The sequence below is a fragment of the Rhipicephalus sanguineus genome, chromosome 6 (genome assembly GCF_013339695.2).
Source record: "Rhipicephalus sanguineus isolate Rsan-2018 chromosome 6, BIME_Rsan_1.4, whole genome shotgun sequence".
In the NCBI taxonomy this organism is placed as follows: domain Eukaryota; kingdom Metazoa; phylum Arthropoda; class Arachnida; order Ixodida; family Ixodidae; genus Rhipicephalus; species Rhipicephalus sanguineus.
Genome location: NC_051181.1, coordinates 136,783,505 through 136,801,238, shown reverse-complemented (window position 1 = coordinate 136,801,238; position 17,734 = coordinate 136,783,505). Strand labels below are relative to the sequence as shown.

Sequence of the window (17,734 nt, the reverse complement as noted above, 5' to 3'; positions counted from 1 at the left end):
GTACAGCCCACGTGCACAGAAAGAGATGCTCCCGTACGATTCTGCCCACTCGAAACTAGTAAAGAGAGCTATCGCCACCAACTGCCTTGAGTCCGCCCTTACGAAGTCGTGTCCTCACGCCATGCAGGTTAGTTTTGAGAACCAATTGGCAAGGCTATGCGCAGCCGGCTTCCCGAGCTCGGTCGTAGTGGCCGTGTCGAAAACCCTTCTTCAGAAGGTGAAGGGCCTAAAAAGGAAAACGCCTAGCCCTGTCCAAAAAGGAGGCAAGCCCGCAGTGGTCCCGTACGTCCACCAACTTTCCCACAACCTCAAGAAGGTTGCCAATAGATACGGTGTGCCCGTAGTCTTCTCGGCTCCACGCAAATTGGCCGGACTGTGTCCGCGAATTAGTCGCGTTGACAGAAAGTTCGGTTGCCAGAAGAAGCACACCAGACCTTATGTGAAATGCACGACGGGCGTTGTATATGAGATACCGCTGTCGTGTGGGAAGACGTATGTGGGCCAAACTGGGCGATGTGTCAACGACCGAGCACGGGAGCATGAATTATCATTAAAGAATAAAGGAAACGCGCACTTGCCTGCGCATTGCGCAGCCTGCAATTGTGAGCCTCTGCTTCGTGAGATCCAGATAATAGGCAGGAGCAGTGACACATTAGCGCGAGAGTTATTGGAGGCGTTCCATATTAAGAAGAGAGGCACGAGTTGTATCAGTGATACGTCTGTTTGTCTGTTTCAAAACGAGATGCAATTATTTGACATGAAAGTGTGATTTTTTTCCCTTACTGGCGCGCGCATGCGCACATGGTTATTTGTTGTTGGCCTCACCTTTCGAATAAACAGTTGAAGTTTAGCGCTCGACCTTTTTGCTTTCCTCTACTCTTTTCCCGTGCTTTCTTTCACAGTTTGCGCTAAAATGTACCCCATAGATTTCAACCAACTCGCCCAGCAACAAGTCTTACTCAACTATACAGTCGATTAGCTTGAAGTGCACGAAGAACGGCTGTGCAGAATGAAATCGGGTCCAAGGAAACCCGTAGAAAAAAAATAGACAGAAATGGCTTGTTGTGTAGCTTATTGGCATTTTACTACAAACAACATTCATATTCTAAAACCGGAGGGTACACTCTTAGCAAACGACCGCTTAAAACAACGCATATAAGGCGGAAAGTAGGTCAAATTTTCGACGCTTATAAATGGCTCTCTAAGCGGCCTACTTATACGGCTCTTTCATGCGGCCCCTCTTTATGCGGCCTCTGGCTAAGCGGCGCTTTCTTATACGGCCTAAGTTTATGCGGCTCTTCCATATGCGAGGCCATCTCGTTGCCAGAAGGCCGTTTAAAAGTGACCGCTTAAAGTAACGCATACCGTCGATTTGGTTAAGCGGTATTTCAGGTCAAATCTGTCCGGCTTATATACGGCTCAATATGCGGTCGTAATATATGCGGTACTTTTCGCAAATTTAGAAATAAAAAGAAATTCTTCTACATTGTAGTTGATCGTGCAGTGTTCCTTTTATTTTTCTTTTGTTCTTTTCAGCCTTCCAACTCATGAATATGCATTTACACATCACAAGAACACTGCACAGAGAGTCACAAACCATGTATCAACACACACACACTCCACCACGGGGATTTGAACCCAGGCCAACCGCGTGACAAGCAGACACTGTAACCACTACGCCACCGCACCACACGATATGGGTGGACTTCCGCGGCTTTATATATGCACTTCACGTTATCTTGGACGATTTTACGATCGGCTACAACGCTATAATTTTGCATATTTGACAGGCATCGTTCGCGTATAATGCGCGTGTATACGTGTGCACGACCTTAAGCGAACCCTCGCAGGCAGTCACAGTCAGTTTGTGTGTGGAATTACGTTTCTCGTCCGACGGCTTGCGCATCCCGCACGGAGACAGAGGTGAACCATAAACGACGCGTTTCCGAGTGCATTTCCATTTGCCGGCATCATACAGCAGCCAAACGTGCCCTGACGTGCAACCAGCCGCCAAAGAAAAGTATTCTGCGATGTTTGACGCAGTACAGGCGGTGGAAGTCAGCTGATCTCATCTCCACTCGGCGAAGTAGTCTCCCACGTCCTTCGCGAGCATCGCGTTGATGTCGGTGCGTTTATACGGACAGTATTGTGCTGAGGTTCATCTAAGGGAATCGGATTAAAACACATAATCGCTTATTCGCGCAACAGATGGGTTTGGTGTAGTGCAGCGCGTACGGGGCGACGGACCAGCTTTCAGAACGGGCGCGCTCATTTCTCCCCGAATATAGTATAGACGATAAGGAAACGTTGTTGTTGTTGAGTCGAAAGAACAGCGAGCCTTCGCAGGAAAAGAATGCAGTCACCCGAGCTCGAGGCTGACGGCGCCGACGAGCGATGCCGTGGAATTGTCATGCTGGGGAGGACGACGGGTCTGAGGTTGTTCGTTCTCGTGGTTCGTTCGTTGTTGACAGTTGGAAGTGATGCTCCCCTTGCTTCCACAAACGATGAAACGTAGTGCATGACTGGCGCGGAAAGACCACGCATTAAATCGCTTGCATCACCCGTTAGAACATTTGTTTCCTGCCAAGCGTCGCATCAAAAGAAGCTAGCAATGCTTGAAGTTGAATGAAGTCACATTATGATCCAGCTTTCAAGGATAAAACCATGCTATTTCTTCAAAAGTCAGAAGTGGCCTGAAGGATTCAGAAGGATCATGTGAACAATTATAATGAATAATGCAAAGATTAACTTGAAACATTCTAATATTTAATGGGTGCTGTTAAATCTAAATAACAACCCCAAATTAAATATGCACTTGTTTTGCACCTTGAAGGTTCATGAATGTTAAGCTCTACAACATGTCTCAGTTGACCGCATATCAGCGCCGAAGAGCGATCTGGTGGAGGCCCTGTGTTGGGGAACGTGGCAGGTTGAAGGTTGTTTTCGTATTCCACCCATTGTCGACGAGTGAAAGTGATTGTTTCCTTGGCTACGAGATGTGATCTGGGCGACAAGGGCCAGTATTACTTCACTCCACGTCATCCAGTCGAGTATGCTTTGAGCTTAACAACGCTTTAACGTATAAACTAGCAGAATGCTAGAAGTGGCTGAACTCGGGCAGTAATCTTGACTTCTAGGAATAAATGTTCACCTGTCTTAAAAATGTGCAGTCAGTAGCATCCTGCTTGATTCGGATCATGGGACGCGACATGCAAACGTATAATACTAAATAGTAGATATAGAGGAACAATTCTTTTACTCAGTAGGTGTCATAATTGCAAATAACAGCTGCAAATAAAAAGCACGCTTTCACACTAATAGCACACCCATAAATGTTGAGCTTTACGTGTCCCAGTCAACCTCCCTCATGTTCAATACCCGGGGCGTAGCCAGAAATTTTTTTCAGGGTGGGGGGGAGTCATCCATGCTTTATGTATGTTTGTGCATGCGTTTGCATGTCTGTGTGTATATATACACAAGCAAAATTGAAAATTTTCGGGGGGGGGTTGAACGCCCTCCAACCCCCCCCCCCCCTGGCTACGCCCCTGTTCCATACCATGTAGCTTTACGTGCACCTTTATTTAAATATAAGCTGTCATGCAACATCCTTAGCTTTGGCTGGTACAGCAGCTAATACAAACTGTGCTTGAGAATTCAAGATTTATTGCCAGTACCAACACTAGCTATACACAATAACATTCTGTAGTAGTTCAAACGCAAGTGTTGCAGCTTTTTTTCAGAATTAGCAGCTCATATAGCGCTCACACAAGCATGCAGACATACACGTTTAAATGTGCAGCTATTATTCTTTTTACGAAGAACTGTGCGAAATAAACTGGCACAAGGAGACGCATGGACAAGCGTCTTCCTTGTGCCAGTTTATTTCGCGCAGTTCTTTGTAGTCATGGATTACCAACTTACCCAGTGATCAATTCTATATTATCCTTTACATGCAGCCCCCTTCCGTGGCACTTACCACGGCACAACATCTGTCAGACATAAAGGGTATTCGCATATTGTACTAGATTTGTCCTTCACTAAATGTTGAGACCTGAATTGTATTTGTTCTTTTTCTGGCACCATTTCAAAACATGGCCTTTCCCTTGCAGTGTTGAGACATTTCTTTACAATAAGTTAGTCAGGCATGGAGTCCAAATCCATCACTCTTCGAGACTGGTACTTAATTATGTATGCATGGGTCCCTTATTTCCATGATCTTCTGTTCTCTGCTCCGAGCCCTTCCCTTTACCCATTACTGTAGAACTGTGGCATTTAGGTGTTTCATCTCGCACCGCTAATTGTTGTTACATTTTGTGCCATTTCTTCGAGTACCCATGACAGTATTTAGTGCATTAATTGAATGAAGGAACATGTTATGCTACTGCGCAGCTGTACACTGAGCAGAACAATGAGATGCAGAGCCATGAGAGAAAAAATAGAGAATATTGTCACGGTACAACGCAAACACAAGACAGTGAGAAGTTCTACAAGAGTAGGAGGACAGCTTGTTGACACAAAAGAAATAGCAGGCACAAACATGTCTAACAAGACTGAAACTTGGGCTAGTTGGTTGTCCTTCATGATGAATCGGCAGCACAACCATACACGGACAGAGGAAAGGTACACGAAACATAGCACTGTGTTGTGTACTTTCTTTCCTATGTCCGTGTGTGGCTGCACTGCTGATTCACCATGAATGACAAACATGATGTCTTCGGCAAAATCCCGAAGACCCACTAGACGTTGATGTTCACTGATGTCCCCATTGTCTTTCTTGCCTGCAGAGCACACGCGTCAATACATATACAATAGGATGCATCGCAAGGGTTCTTCGCCTATATGCTCTATTGTTGGAGTAGTAGGGCATTGTGTCAACTAAATAATCAATGTAATAATAAAATCACCCTAAAATATATGCCATATTCCTTATTGCTCAATTCTCAACCTCCACGTATTCCACTTCAGCACCTGTGAACATAATGGCCCCCTAAAGGATCTCGGCAGTAGTTTCTCTGAAGTGGTTTTCAAAGCTGTTATTGGATCAGATTAAGCTAACTAAATCTCATGAACTTATCCTTTCAAAACAAATAAGGGGGCAGTCCACTTGTTATTTTCTAGCAAGCTACTTAGCAATTTGGCCTTGAATGTGTGCACTTTCCTTGCAGTTGTGTCCCAAAAGCAGTCAGTGGCCTATCGGTTATCAGGTCATCAATAAAAATTTTCTTTATGAACAGTCTTACACGTTCAGTAATGCAGCATTGTAATGGATGTATCATTCTGACATATATAGTTTATGCATTCAAAACTCTTCAGTTGAAATTCCTAACCAGTTTCTCCATCAGTAATGACCACAATTGCTATGCGACTCTCGGTACCATCATCTGCATGCATGGATTGATGCATTCTGCAATGCTTTAATCATGCATCTTATCACTGGCCCTGTGATCTCACAAGTCACCTGTGTCCTTCTCTAGACAGTAACAGCTATAAATATGTTGCATAACTTAACTAGTTTTTTTTCCAAACAGCATGACTTACCTCAATTTGCACAGTCAGTAAGCCTGAACACACAGTGCACACTTTTGTAGTTTGACATATTTTATTTTCAATTACAAACAAAACTGAGCAACAATGTATACACCAATACAGCGTTTGTAAACTAATAAGTGAATCTTACACTTTTACAGAAACAAGGTAAAAAAAACAACTGCGAAAGAGGTGATCCAATAATTAAACAGAACGATTGTTGTTTTTCTATGCTGTAGGGGTTTCAGGCCTTCTCATCCGACTAGAATTGATAATGACCTAGCTTGAGTTTCAGCACGCCTATACGTAGAAAAAACTCTACTTTCTTGCAAAGTGCAGGTCAATACATACATATAAAATTGCACCACATAAATGGCAGGAGCTACCTAAATGCCTTCAATTATAATAACTTTACTTAAAGTAAACACAATAAGATAACACAGAATTGACTAGAGTAACAAAGAAGTATTGAAAGTAAGTGGGCCTTGATCGACGTCATATATGTAGCCTTGGAAACAGACGAAGGGCTTGAGGTGTGCTTCCTGCCTGTTTCTGGCACTTAATTTGCAATATATGAGTAGAATACACAGTGAAAAAAATTCTGTTCTATATCATGAGCTGTGCAGTGCACGTAGGTACTATGATTTATCACAAATGTATGACTAAACTAGATACCCTCTATATTAGTAGGCCTGAAGTTTGAGGACGCAGCTTTTCTGTAGGTAGTGGCTAATAAAATTTCAAAACATGGGTATCAGCTGTGCATGAACGACAAGTGATATGCTAATATGATGCCCTAATAAATAGGACTTTTCATTGTACATGCATCAGAAATAATATGATGACTGTGCAGGTTATACTCCGAGGAAAACTACAAAATGAACAATGAATATGTATATATGAACACACACACATACAGTTATTATTGCACATGATATCTGCCACAGATTCCAATGCCAGTGTACCTGCTACTCAGGTATCCTCAAAAGAAAGAGCATTGAAAAGTGCATGAACATAAAACAAACTTAAGTGTCTCTAAAGTTTGTGTAAATTCAGCTAGCCAGCAGCCTTATCTACCCAGCCTAACAATGTAACAAGAAACACACAAACGAAATAAAACTACACAAAAAAGAACATAAATTAGGCGTTGTCCTTGAGCTTCTCGAGAATCTCCAGCAGTTTACTGCTTGCCCAGCAACATGGAAAACTCTCTTCCTTGTGCAGCAAACTTTGAATTAGTCCCAATGTTTGGGCGAATGCAGACGGGTAGGTAACATCCTTTATGTACGGTCAAACACAAGAAAACTGTCTTTTCAAGCCTGCAGTCATCTTTCAGGGTAAGACGCTCGTCCTCAGCACAAAAAATAAGCTTTGTTGCCGAGCTCCAAACAATCATGGGCCCTGGCAACCCATGGACATCTGCAAGATACTGGAAAAAAGTAATAAAAACTAATATATGTTTTATGTTCTGCACAGCACATCTTCATACAAAAAGCTAACAATTCAGAGGCAGTGGATGGATGAATGCCAGCACTAAAATATTGCAAGCTTTAGATGCAAAACCGTCCATAAATTGACATTGTTATGGGCGTGGTTTATGCCACAGTAAATAAATAAGTTTCAGCCACCCCGATATGCAGCTATAGGTGCCACTGCTTGAAATTTTGCTAATGCATTCAAAGCAGCCACAAGTACAATGTCAGATCTCACAAGTGTATAAGCAAGCGTTTCTTTGTGTTTCGCACGCAATGTTCATATCATATATCTGTTCCATGAAAATGGGTAAGAACAGCAGCCAAATGAGTGTACTGAGACCATAAGTTATGGAAAGCAGAGCCTTGACTTGCTTCAATAGTAGGCTGAAGCCACCTCTCAATGATGACATATCATAGGTGGTGACAGATGGCATGTGTGTTGGGCATGTCCTTTTGCACTAAACTTGAGTGCTGTAGTGTCACGCTCACAGAGCAAACCTGGAAATACCTGGTTTCTGTTTCTGTTGGGAAATGGTAGAACCACAGGATAATCAAAAAGGCCCGAATGGATTGCCTACATTGACTTACATGATTGCTTATGTGTGTACGCCTTTGTGCATACAGATGTACTTGAACTATCTTAAACTATTTTAAACAAAGGAATTGACTGGACCCTATTCAATGGCAGAAAAGGAACTCTGCTACAAACAAGGTGGACGTTGCGACAGAGTCCACACTGAAAAAACTAAAGGCCATGTCACCACTAGGATACACAGCGGTTCCTAGTCATCATGTAAGGTGGCTACGCATATAAGGTGGCTACACATAGGCTAGTATCAATATTCTTTGCAGCACCAAGGAAACAAACTTCAATCTACATGGATGTTCTAATACTGAAATTTGACATATAATCTTTCGTTGAGTGAATGATACAAATTACATTCAAAGTCAATGTCAGAGTACTTTAGCAGACTCAAAGGGCCCACTTTGTGTACACAGATGCATGCAGTGAATGGTGCTGTTGTATATAGACTAATATCACAACTTTGCAGGTCCTTTCGGCTGTCAATGCACACGTCTGAGAGTGGTGCAACCACCTGCTTATTGAATATTGTCTTTCTTTCATTGAAATTAAAGCTCTTTTGCAGAAAAACATTCTTGTATTCAAAAGTATTTTGTGTTTGCATACAGCACAATTGGGCGTAAAATTACCCTGAATATCTCCTTTCAACGTGGTCATGACAAACATATGTATTGGTCGTCTGGCCAGACATAGAATAGCTTTTTTTTTTTAATTTCATATGCTGCGCCGAAAATTGCTGCATAATTGTGACAAAATTGTCGTGCGAAAGAAAATTCTTCAATGGAATGAGCTAGCTATAGACTTAATTGTAATTTATCAACTCTCCACCAGAAACAAATATCTAAGTTATATCTGTTGCAGTACCTAAACGCAGATAAATAGTTACATTGTTTATGAACGCTTTACGATAGTCATGCAAGTACAATACTGATTCCGTTTTTGAGCATTATATGAGAGATAGGTCCGCTTCAGGTGCACAATTGCAGATGCTGCTTGATATCGTTTTTGATTCGCGAACCACATAATAGTGAGCAACAGTGTTTCGCTTTCTGACAGTTTGCGACCTTCATGCATTTCTAAGAAAAGGTCCGAGCAAGAGGCTCTTCCGATGCGCCTTTCACAGATCTATAGAGACTCGTTAGGAGCGGTGCTTTGTTTCTAACAGCACAACACAAGATTGGGAGCATCGAAATAAACTCACCCAGTCGTGCATGGTTCACGGGGCAGTGCCCGCAGTAGGAGCACCAGGCAACTTGATGTGGCACGCCTGGTTCCCCTGGCTGGCCGTTGTACGCGAGCAATCTGATGCACTCACACTCACATCGCACTGACACACTTTGCACTCACACGTGCCATCATAACTGCACGCTCCTCTCTGAATGCCTTTGACGTCGGTCGAGGTGTACATCCCACGCAGCAGGGCCTGATCGGCACTGCCGAAACCTTGAAGCACGCCATGACGATCGCGGGACCGAATTCTCAACGAAAACAGAGAGACCATGCAAGGAGCGGGCGCAAAAGAGACGGACACCGCTCGACGCGCATGGGAGAGAGAACTGTAGGGGGGATAAGTCAGCAGCGTGAGCAGGGAGATAACGCGATCAAAGGTGAAAACTTCCTTCGCACGTTGAGTTTGTAGACGTCGCGGGCGTTGTTTGCGTGATAATTTTGCGTATTCACGAGTAAACAGAAACAAAGGCACGTCTGCAAAAAACAAAAACGGTGCGAGGCGAACGAGGCAGCAGAGGCGACTGACGTAACTCGGCACGGCCGCTGCGTTTCCAACGCACGTGCTTCGCACGAAATCAGATACGATTGCCACGGTCAGGGAGGCGTTGGCTGTATTATTGGCTGTATCTCGAGTTCACCGGCCGCATCCGGTGCCAGCACAGGAAACACTACACGGCGTCAACGTGGACTTCGAGCCTTCAGCACGCTCGCTCGGTGCTCTCTCGCTTCTCGCCGCGGCGCCGATCTCAATTTCCCGCATAAACAACGGGCCCTGTATAAGCGTTGCGTCCGCTCGAGAAATTTTCGCGTCAACGAACCCGGGCTCCATATAAGCGTTGCGTCCGCTCGCGGCCGCATATAGCGGGCCCAGCCCGTCACCACAGAATTTGTCACGCTTAATGGCGATTGAAGGGCCGCTTATATGGAGTACCTTGTGGTGGAATAAAAATGGGCCGCTTATGTGCCGGACGTTATACGGTACTTGAATAAGAGTGTAGAAACTTGACTTACTGCAGTAAAAAAAATAATAACGATCAGAGAAAAAGAGAAATGTATTGTCGTGGACCTTTATCTGTAGGCTGTAAAAATAATGATAAAGAGAGTACAAGTGATATTGTACCACGCATCATAAAGGAAAAGCTCACCTTATTGATGGCGCACTCGTCGCATGTTTTTGTGGTGCAGCTTGCAGCCTGATCAGCTCGGGCGTGGCGGCCATTTTTGGGCCCAACGATCCGATGATCGGCGCGCACATCCAGTCCCTCTCGGACTCGCTGGACATCCCACACATCGAGAGCAGGCTGGACCTCGAGCCCGACGCCAAGGACTGCTCCGTGAACCTGCACCCGGACCCGCACATCACCGGCAAGTCGATGCGAGACCTGGTCCAGTACCTCAACTGGACGCGCATCGCCGTGCTCTACCAGGACGACATCTGTGAGTCAAAGACGTTTCATACCTACAAGTACAATCGTGAGCAATATGAGATGGAACACCGAATTCCCGTTTAACACTTTCAGACGCCATCTATTAGGAACTGTCTGTGTGCTTCAAATTTGCAAGTTATTTCAAGGCGCGCGATGTTCTGTAGCAACAAAAAAAGTGTCATAATACGTTGATATGCATATTTATAGTAATTAATTTGATTGATTTGAAATTGCAATTAAATATTTATTTCTTCTGAAGCCATTCGTGTTGTGGTTTTGCTTAAATAGAATTAAATCTCAGACTAAATATGTTGCAAATTCGTCTTCGGTTATGTTCATTTCAAGCGAAGAAAAATGATACTTTTGAAAAGGCTCGCGGAAGCGGCGCGTCGAACGACTCGTCGAACATGGTGGTGTCTTCAGTAAAGTCATCATATGTAACAGTACACTGCAATATGAAGTTAAATAACACATTTATCAATCCATCCAAGCATGAATGCTTATTTCTCTTTCTTGGCCACTAGTCGACACAACTAGCAAAAACAACTGATGCACACAATTGTGCACAAAGCGTCTGAAATTGTTAATCAACGATTGCTTGCAATGTACCGTTATGAATGTGACGTATATTATTGCAAGGGATACCTTTCCGCTGGAGAATTTAGTGTTATGAACACGTTGGCGTTTGCCAACTGCGTTTAGCCGCTATGTTCTTTAAAAGCTAATTTGACTTTTCCCTCTGATATTGTTCACGGCTGTACTGTTGTTGTCTAGCGCACGTGTTCCTTTCGGCAGCACAATTACTTTGCGTAACATTAGACCAAGCTAATAAAAACGCATAGGCACCTTGCGCTGAGCGCTTCATCTGTTTAGAGCAGCATCAGAACTGTGAACACAAAGTATGAAAGTTGTGCGTACGAGCGCAGATTGCGTCCTATAAAGGTCCAAGTTAAATATTCGCATTGAGTTTTTAGGCCTTTACGACCATGCAAAAGTGTCCCCATGGCGGCAAATAGTGGCAAATACGGAACTGCTTCGACCATGATGCGATGGGTAAACATGATCAAATAAACCAACACAGATTAACGCCAACATTCATAAGCTTGGGCTTTGGGCTGAGCGCTATGAAGTACGGGGCTTTCATGTTTTGATGTGTATTTGGGTGCTTGCAGATATTTATCAACTGCAGAAGAAATTGGAACGACCGTTCCAATTCCTTCTGCATCTATATCCAGTGCCTATACAGATGAACAGCGTAACGATAAGAAAAATTAGCGCTTGATTTCTTCGATCTACAGCTCACGCGACTTGCATTAAGTATGTGGCCCTTTAAATAAAAACGCACCTTCACATGCGCTTAACAGATGACAAGCAGTAAAAAGAGGCATGTTGTGTTGGAAATTGAATGATAATATTTGACTCTGCTTGATGTTTCTATATTCTCATGTCTTACTTTTCTTTGTCCCCTTCCGCAGTGCAAGGCAGCAAACTGAATATTTATTTTCTGTTTAACATCCCTGTCTTTCCTCATAACACTATTTTTAAAAATCATTTCGAAACGGCTTAGCACGCTGTTTACTTTTCATATTCTCGTGAACAACGATCGCTTTGATCCCGTTGAAGAAATGATAAAGCCCTTCGTTCCCTTGAAAAAAAAAAATGTGCCTTTTCTTTTAAGAACAACAATAACACACACAATCAAAAAAGTCGACGTAAATTGACGTTATATAAAAAGAAAACAGCACAAACACAAGAGATTGCGTTATATCTAACGTTTGATCATGAGATGTAATGCCTATATCGTACCTCCCTATAGTATATACTGGTTCTGCTGTTGGCAATGCAAGGTAAACATGGGGGACCAAGAGATGGAAACACACAGAAGGATCAATGCTCTGTAAACAGGGTATATGTGCTCGAGACGGGCTGGCCGACGTCTCTCTTTTTCAATACTGGTATCTAGTCTTATTCTATGAATGAATGAATGAATGAATGAATGAATGAATGAATGAATGAATGAATGAGCGAGCGAACGAGTGAAGGGAATGCGTAAAAGCAAATAAAAAACAGGTATTTTTATTCGTTACTTAGATACATTGGTGGGCTTTCACTCAGGCCTCCATTTTTGCAACATTGATTGTAGGCAGGCCGGTTTCCCAATTACTGCATGTCAAGCGATGATAAATTCAGTTTTCAGTCAGCGCTGTGTCTGTGTGCTTCGTTTCGTTGGCCAGTCTTGGCGCGCTGTGTTCACGCTCATCATTTTGCGTTTCTTATTGCCTCTAACGGGCTAGACTCACGTTTCGGGGCTGTGTGTCTAACCATTGTTGCCATCTGTATCTGATGGCAAGCTAACTGGTTCTGTCGCTTCAACTCGCAGCCCTAATCAGCCTCCAGGAGCTGGTGCGGCCGTTCCCGCCCAAGAACGTGCAGTACCTCTTCCGAAGGGCGGAGAACTTCACGGCGACCCTGATGGACATCAAGAGCCGCGGCATCTACAGCATGATCATTGACGTGCGACCCGAAAACCTCACCGCTTTCCTCAGAGCGGTATGCGTGTACCTGCTTCATTTATACGATCCTTATTTTATATAATTCTTAGTGAAGAATGTATCGATAGGTTCCGTAACAACGTGACCTCCTACTGTGCAGCATTACTGCGAACGAATATACAGTTGCGCGGCAACATCCGGCTGCGAGTCGGGCCTGCTCGAAACGCTAGAGAGAAGGAAGTTTGAGTTTGAGGTTATTTCACCACAATGTTTACATCGTTTAAATAGTGTGGACACTTGTGCATATATAATAATACCGACTGTGGTGTGCAACGTGGAAAAATAACGTATATCAGCTTTACTACTGTGAAACCTGAGGAAATGCGTAGCACGGGCACCCAGCGATTCCCGTTCGTAGAGTTCCCACTGCTCCGTTTACCACACCGACGATGACGTCAACGTTTGAGGTAAGCATGTAGTGTTTCCCCGACACGAGGAGTATCTTGTCAGGGAGAATCGCAAACTCAGTGGGCGACGTGTGCGCTACTTTTTGCTGCGCTTTATCGGCTTCCTGCTTGTTACAGCAATCGAGATACGCGCCGTCTGCAGCGAGTTCCGTGAGGTTGTTTTCCCCATCCTGATGGGCGACGCAGCTCCGGCGAAGAGTAGGGGGAGGGAAATTCGCTCGCTCGGCGAAGCGGTGGCGCCCTCTCTTGCGCGGCCCTGAAGTCAGCTGCTGGTTTCCGAAACGTTTTTCGCGATCTTTAGTTAATTATTGCGATTACTTCTTGGTTATTTATGGTAAATATATTATTTTAGACCTCGTGTGTTCCTTTTAACCCGGTTTTGAGCATTGATAGCCTTGTTATGGCCTGCATTGAGCGCTTTACTGTGAGCGTGATCACGCCATATGAGACGTATGGATGGACGGCAAGCCGTTCCCTTAAAAGCGCTTCGCACTTAATAAGCTGTGAATAAAACGCAGCTTGACTGGCTTCGCATTCCAGCAAAACAAGGCAGAAAAGTAGCGGCTATCAAGCGCTCAAAAAAGCATAACGCATAAAATACGTACACATTCAAGTTTAACACAATAAATAGGACAGCATGTTGCAAAATAAACACAAACGATTCAAATAAAAAACACATAATAATATAAAATTCAGTAGCGTGAAAATTTTCAGTGCTTTTGGGAAAGAGGCGAAAGGTGCTTTTGATTTTATGCTGTATTTGTACAGTGCCCACGAATGAAAACGTTACACATTTTTTCAGTGCAACCACTGCTGTGAGCGATTGCTCGTGATATGATAGGACTGCTATGCTCGTGATGTCGCTGTAAACCTGGCCGCTTAAGGTAACAAGGTGTGGGTTCGAGCTAGTTGGTACTCCATGATCAACACTTCTTGCGCAAAATTTTCTCAGACAACAGACGAAACAGACACGGATGGGCGCCAGCTTCCTATATATATATATATATATATATATCACTCGTTGATAATAAAATCACTTGGAAGTTTGCGCCCGTCCTGGCCCGTCCGTTGTCTGAGAAAATTTTGCGCAAGAAGTGTTCATCACGCTTAAGGTAGCGTTGGCTCTGACGTAAGCGTTCGAGTCAAATTTATGCCGATATGACGCTACCTGTAGACGCTGGAAACCAGAGTACGTGCACTACTTAGCCCTAAATTTTCGCCCTTCCATCTGTGAGTGTACTGTACATGATTTTGTGCAAGCACAGCGATCCTATGCGAAAACTGGATTACACAAATACAAAACTCTGAGGACTGGCAGTGTCCTTATTCACGAAGCGTGCATTCTGATTACAATAGTGGCTTGCAAGAGCAAGCAAATGTAAATCATGCAAAGCCGAAATTTCCGTTAGTTCGTGATAACTTAAGCGCACAGCAACACTTACAAAATCAAGAAACACGTAACAACGCCCGTCCTGAATGCGTGTCTCTACTTTGTATGAGTGTTGCTTGCGCTTGTTGAAATGTATAAGTTCAATAAATCATGCATAAATGCATGAACCACGCTTGTGGTAGGGTAGGCTGCTAACGAAATTGGAGCACTTACGAACAAAGAACTTTATGTGTTGAACATTAGGCCTAATTGCTGTATGAGAAGAGATCGAGCTATATATATAAACACACACGCACGCACACGCACACGCACACACACACACACACACACACACACACACGCACACGCACACGCACACGCACACACACACACACACACACGCACGCACGCACGCACACACACCACCTACCATCGTAAAAACGACGCTAATGCATTCGATTGACTTCACTTCAATGATTGTCAATACAGCGGCTTTAGTTTACCGAGTCCTGTATTCTGCGAAGCTTCGCTAGGAATATCAGAGTAGGCGTTGACGCTGGCATAGAGCGGTGAACTCAACGAAAGAAGTCACACTACACGTGTATCCACTTTACGCCTACGCATCCTGAATTTGCCTTTGTTTCTCCAAACTTTTTCTCTGCTCTCTCCCTTTCCCTCGACACTGTAGAAGTAACTAACGTAAATGAAATCGCATACAGCTCCTAACTATGCCCTTCCCCCTTTCCGACAATAATAAAAATAGAACTTAATTTGCCAGTTCCAACGCCGTACGGCATCCGTTAATTGCTCCCGAATCGTCCGTTTCTATAGCTCTTTTTTCACGCTGTTAGTTCTTCAGTCGTAGGCGTGGGCCGGTCGCATTAGTTCCGCACGCGTAGACGCGCGCGTGCGTTTAACTTCCTTACTCGAACAGAAAAACAAAAATATGATGAAATAAAAAAACACACAGGAAGCGATAGACCTTAGCGTCAGCTCACGCTCCTGTGGGTCCCTGAGCACGTCGCTTCGCTTTTCACCTCCCATGTTTTGACTCGGGCTATCTTTCTTCCCCTCTTCCTCCTTCCCTTCTTCCTCTCACCCTCCCTTTAGTTCTCTCGCTTTCCTCATCCAACACTCCCTCCCTATAGCTATCTCTCTTTCTTTCTCCCTTCTTCAAGCTAACTCTCTTTCCTTCTTTCCCTCCCTTCGCTTAGCGATACCGCCTTCCATATCCCTCCCACCCTCCCTCTTTCTCTCTAGCTATCCCTCTTTCCTTATTCATCTCTTCTTCTCTCCCTCCCCCATTCCCGTCGTTTCATGCTTCCTCCAATTCTGTCTTCCCTCTTACTCAACTAGGCCTTTAGAATTCGAGTCGATAGCCAACGCCATGCTCTGGCTTCCTTCACATAAGTCAGTTCTTCTTTCTCCTGTCCTCTCTGCACAGCCGGCAATTAGGACGGCAGTCGTCAAGTTAATTAGGGCGCTTTCTCTCCACGTCTTCTTTCCTTCTCGCCGTGACGGCGACGGACTCTACGCCATAAACTTCCTAACAGCTTCGGTGACTTTTTCCATCGCGTCCACGTTTGCCTCTTGCGTCTCGATTTCCTCTCTTCCCTCATTGCGTTCTTCGCCATTGACTAGATCAATTGAGCGCACTCACTTCTCGTGCACGCTCGAGTGGGGAGTGCGGCTCTTTGAAGCAACCGCGCTCCACGACCAAGCGGTCGGGCTTCTTGAAATGTCGGTGCCTTGCGGGCCACGGAGCTGCACAAGCCCGAGTCTACTCTTGCGGAAGCACCTGAGGCAACCACACTCCTTAAGAAATCTCTCCTGCGGTTCCCCAATATTTTTTCCTCGTCGTTTTCGCTTCGATGTGACTTTCTTATTCGGGTTTCAAAAGGGCCTTTGCTCATCCCTACCTCGATGATCAGTTTCAATTACATGCGGCTTTACGTCTTGGCAAGGGCTTCTACTTGGGCGTGGCTGTTCGCTTTGTTTACCCTCCACTGCGTGTAGGTGTATTTGGTCTTTTTTCGATAACACGAATCTGTGGGTTTCCTAACAGGATGTCATTGCCGAATCATCATGGGAGCGAAGTTCGAAATCCGGTTATATTTAGCGTTATAAATGTGAACTTGAAGGCATGCAGACCATCGAAGTTTGTGCGTACTTTGATCAAAGACGCTGCGAACTCTGATCATACGACGGCGGTCGCGTGCGCTATCTCGACAGAGATCACCCGATGGCTCACAGCATTGTACGTGTTGTGCTCTCACGGCTCACTTCGCGTCGAAGCTGATAGCTGCCGTCGCCGAATCAATATGGGAGCGGAGTTCAAAATCCGCTTCTATTTATCGTTATAAATGTGAAATTGAAGTCCGGGCCGTTGAAGTTAGTGCGGATTTCCATAAAACATGCAGCAAATTTTGATCAAACGAGCGTGGTCGCGTGAGCTATTTCGACAGAGATCGTCCGATGGCTCATACCCCTGTACGTGCTGTCCTCTCACTGCTTACTTCGCTTTGGAGTGACAGACAGCACGATAACCGCTTCGCTCCCTGGAGCGGCCGTATTCTCTTACGCCAAGCGTTTTGTAGAATTGCACCAGATCGGATGCTAAAGGAGATAGCTGCTAGCCTTACTTCGTATGATATTGCAAATTGCCGCTACTACATTCATAGCTTCGTCATTGCGGCGAAACTGCGACTTTTATACGACTGCTGATAAGCTAGCGAACATATGCACCTTAGTTAAGGGGAGAAATCAGCAGGTGAATGACAAAAGGCGGACAGACATGTGTTTCGTAAAACACGCCGGTTAGGTCCACAACACCGTATTACATACTTTATAAGGGTCCTTCGAGCTGCGGTGGCTTCCCTGTAGGGCAGGTAGGCCGTTGTATTAAGGAGAGATTAAACCAGCGTGAAATGTAGTTTACCATAGTATCACCGTCTATACAGTGACACAAATATTTTAATACACATATTTCATATTGTGTATTTATGTCTGAAATAAACAAAATCATCTGTTGCATACCCGCTATTGTAAATGTACACCAAAATTCGACGAATGCACAGTTTCACACAGACACGAAAATGATAAAGCCGGTTCTGTAATAATAATATAATATAATTTAATAATAAATAATAATATAATATAATAATC

At 44.3% G+C, this 17,734-nt stretch overlaps 1 protein-coding gene across 1 annotated transcript in view; it reads left to right on the top strand.

The window, feature by feature from the left end:
- LOC119396506 (glutamate receptor ionotropic, kainate 2) overlaps window positions 1–17,734 on the top strand; it is a 347,512-nt gene that overhangs the window by 306,269 nt on the left and 23,509 nt on the right. Inside the window, exons 4-5 of the mRNA XM_037663756.2 lie at window positions 10,000–10,251; window positions 12,622–12,791. Coding sequence (XP_037519684.1) covers window positions 10,000–10,251; window positions 12,622–12,791 — 422 coding nt within the window. The remainder of the gene's footprint in view (window positions 1–9,999; window positions 10,252–12,621; window positions 12,792–17,734) is intronic.